The sequence below is a fragment of the Anarrhichthys ocellatus genome, unplaced genomic scaffold, assembly GCF_004355925.1.
Source record: "Anarrhichthys ocellatus isolate YVR2014 unplaced genomic scaffold, GSC_Weel_1.0 scaffold5, whole genome shotgun sequence".
Taxonomy (NCBI): Eukaryota; Metazoa; Chordata; class Actinopteri; order Perciformes; family Anarhichadidae; genus Anarrhichthys; species Anarrhichthys ocellatus.
In genome coordinates this window covers 15,824,937-15,827,979 of record NW_022280035.1, presented here as the reverse complement: position 1 = coordinate 15,827,979, position 3,043 = coordinate 15,824,937, and the positions used below count along the sequence as shown (strand labels likewise).

The 3,043-nt window shown below is 47.4% G+C and overlaps 1 protein-coding gene across 2 annotated transcripts in view; it reads left to right on the top strand.

Moving 5' to 3' along the window:
* Nucleotides 1–3,043, top strand: part of mgll (monoglyceride lipase) — a 30,858-nt gene that overhangs the window by 1,577 nt on the left and 26,238 nt on the right. Inside the window, exon 2 of one of the 2 annotated variants that reach the window (XM_031845294.1) lies at nt 358–493. In XM_031845294.1, the coding sequence (XP_031701154.1) occupies nt 366–493 (128 nt within the window). In that variant the 5' untranslated portion in view covers nt 358–365. Of the gene's footprint in view, nt 1–37; nt 494–3,043 lie in introns of those variants that run through there. The other variant, XM_031845293.1, reaches the window with a different exon arrangement.

Sequence of the window (3,043 nt, the reverse complement as noted above, 5' to 3'; positions counted from 1 at the left end):
AGAGAGAGAGAGAGAGAGAGAGAGAGAGAGAGAGAGAGAGAGAGAGACTAGGGGCCTGTGAAAAGCAGAGCATATGGTCTCGTGACGTAACGCCGGTCGTTGCGGACGTTCTGACAACACTGCCCGTGTGTGTGTGTGCGCGCGCGCGCGCGTGTTTGTGTGCGCCCGCTGCTCAGGATTACTCCCGACGTATCCTAACCCAACAAACCGTCTCATCTCTGATGCATTCCGCAAAACACGCGCCACAATAAGCAATGAACACCGTGACCGCCGCCACCTGCCTGCTCGTCGCCGGCTTCAGCTGCTATATGTACGGCAGCGATGTCTTGTTATCGCTGCTCCGTGTCTCTCTTGCAGACTCCTCCATGCCCGAGCCGGGAGCTGCTCCGCGGCGGAGCCCGCAGGGAGTACCCTACGCCGACCTGCCGCACATCGTCAACGCCGACGGACTGCACCTGTTCTGCCGCTACTGGGAGCCCGCCGCCCAGCCAAGGTCAGTGGAGAACGAAGCAGGAAAACTAGTGTTTACAGCATCGTCCCTTACGTGTATGTGTTTAGTAGGCTGCGTGAGAGATGGAGTTTAAACCACAAGTGTCTTCATTTTAAGTGATTATCCTGAGTTGTGAGGAAAGTGCTTCCACTCACATGGTTGCTTCCAGTCCTGCAGTCACATGAGCACTTCAACTTCCTGCATGTTAATCTGTAGTGTGTGTGTGTGTGTGTGTGTGTGTGTGTGTTTGTTTGTAAAGTCCAGGAGGCTGTTTAAAAGTGCACAGCTGGGTATTCTCCCCTTCAGTGCAAATGTATGTCTTGACATTGTCTAACCACCAACAACAACAGCTGTATGAATCCATACTCATCCGAGGGCTGGGCGGTATGACCAAAAATGCATATCACGGTATTTTGTAAGATTCTGACGGTTTCACGGTATATCACGTTTTTTTTTTTTTCCGCGTTAAAGCATTAATTAATTAACGCCGAAAAGAAACGGCTGGCCAGCGAGCGGTGAACAGCTGTTTGTGTGGTGTGTCCAGTGTTGCCAACTCCTCAGTAAGGAAAGTAGCTATTGGCTGTCCTAAAAGTCGCTAAATGACGTCATCGCCTAATTTACATAATGGTAATGAGCACTGTAGGAGAGAGGCGGGAACAGCGGCGGCTTTGCGCATGCGCGATTAATTTGCAGTCTGGACGTGGAGAGTGTGGGTTTCCTCTTTCTGTAGCTGGGACTGCTGCGCGAGGGGCTACTGTGAGACTAACCGCCTTTGAGTGCTTTGAGGCGGCGGAGGGGCTCACGGCAGCTCCCGCGTGCCGAACGGTACGTGCTTTCACGTCGGAGTCAAAACACCAGAAAAGTCTCCAACAACACCAGAAAAAGTAGCTAGATTTGTCGCTAGTAGCTTTTGACAAAAAGTCACCATGAGGGTTTAGAAAGTCGCCAGATTTTGCGAGAAAGTCGCCAACAAGTCGCCTTTGCTTTGCCCTGTTAAAGAGCGTTGGTTGTAGGTTGTTAATTGTTGTGATAAAGTTATGACCATGACTAGGGTTCCCTCTCAATACAGTTAAGACAACTAGCTCCGACCGTAGTGCTACTAGCGGCGAACAATGTATCTTGCTGCCTGTTGAACAGCGACAGAAGTTGTTTCGGCTGTGCACCGGTATGACGTACGGGAAATTAATGCCAGTATACCGGTTGAACCGGTGTACCGCCCAGCCCTAACTCATCCAAGTTAATTTCTTTTGTATGGAGGTTAGGCCTTCATCCACCCACAACCAGGAGTCATATCCGCTCTGTGACTGCTCAAACACTCACCAATCAGCACTCCTCATCTTCCATAGACTATCACAGTAAAGTCAACACCTGTAGATGTGTTGTTTTCATAATTTACTCGTTATTTTAGAGTAGCACTGGCAGAAAAGAAGCCTACTTTGATGAGCTGTAATCCAGTAACTCAACAGTAGTAAATATGCATGTAGGCATTTGGCTCAGGTCCATGTTTATAAAATCCTCACATCTTTATTCTTGGTCTAGTGAAAGTCCTGGGCCGACCCCTTATGCATGTAATCAGTTTTCTGCTGATAGATGCCACACAAAAGATCCCTCGGTCAAAATGAGACAACATGACATCAGTAAGACAAAATGAAAGGAAATATAATCAACCTGTAGTCAATCTGGACAGTTAAGTCTCGTTCTGTGACCCAAGCTCATTAAAAAGACATTATATTTATGTTAATCTCCTCATAGTGGGGACTGCCAGATGCACCAGTGTCCCATACTGGGTCATGACCCCATTTCAAGAAAATGAGGAACAGTGTTACCGGTTCAACCCACTAAACAAGTTAAAACATTTTGCTAATAAGTCAAACAGACATTTCCTGTAGGTGCAGACCCTATTTATACTTTACTATAGTGGGAAGGACAACAGAATGCACTAAGTTACTCTTTCAGCTCAGTTGCACTTTGTGTGTATGGCTCACTTAGATTCACGAAATCAGTCCAGCACACGAGGAAACGGATGAACAACAGTGTCGGCTGTGGTCTCCCCGATCGCTTTATTTTGAAAAACCCAACTCATACCCATAACCCCTTGTGTTTTGAGGTTACTACTTGTAGTTGATTCGAATGGTATTCTCAACCTTACTGAACAGCGTTATAGTTCATTTGCAAAAGGCCCGAGATGCTGACTCATAGGGCATTCTGGTGTCTGAAAGAGTGTTAATCGCAACGTTGTCTCTTAGTCAAAAAGACATCAAACGATACAACAAGATGATTAATGGGTCCAGTTTATGAAAAACACGTGGTGCTGGTGTCTGCTGTCGGAGGCCCCCTTTGCTGTGAACTCTCTCGACCGTGGCCGGGACACCAAACAGAATACAGATGTCACACTTAGACTCGCCTACAAATAACACAGTTGCATGCAGCAAAGAAGGAAAGCGAAGTGACAGACACCCACAAAACATCTGGAGTCAAGACATTACTGATCTCTCTCTCTCTCTCTCTCTCTCTCTCTCTCTCTCTCTCTCTCTCTCTCTCTCTCTCTCTCTC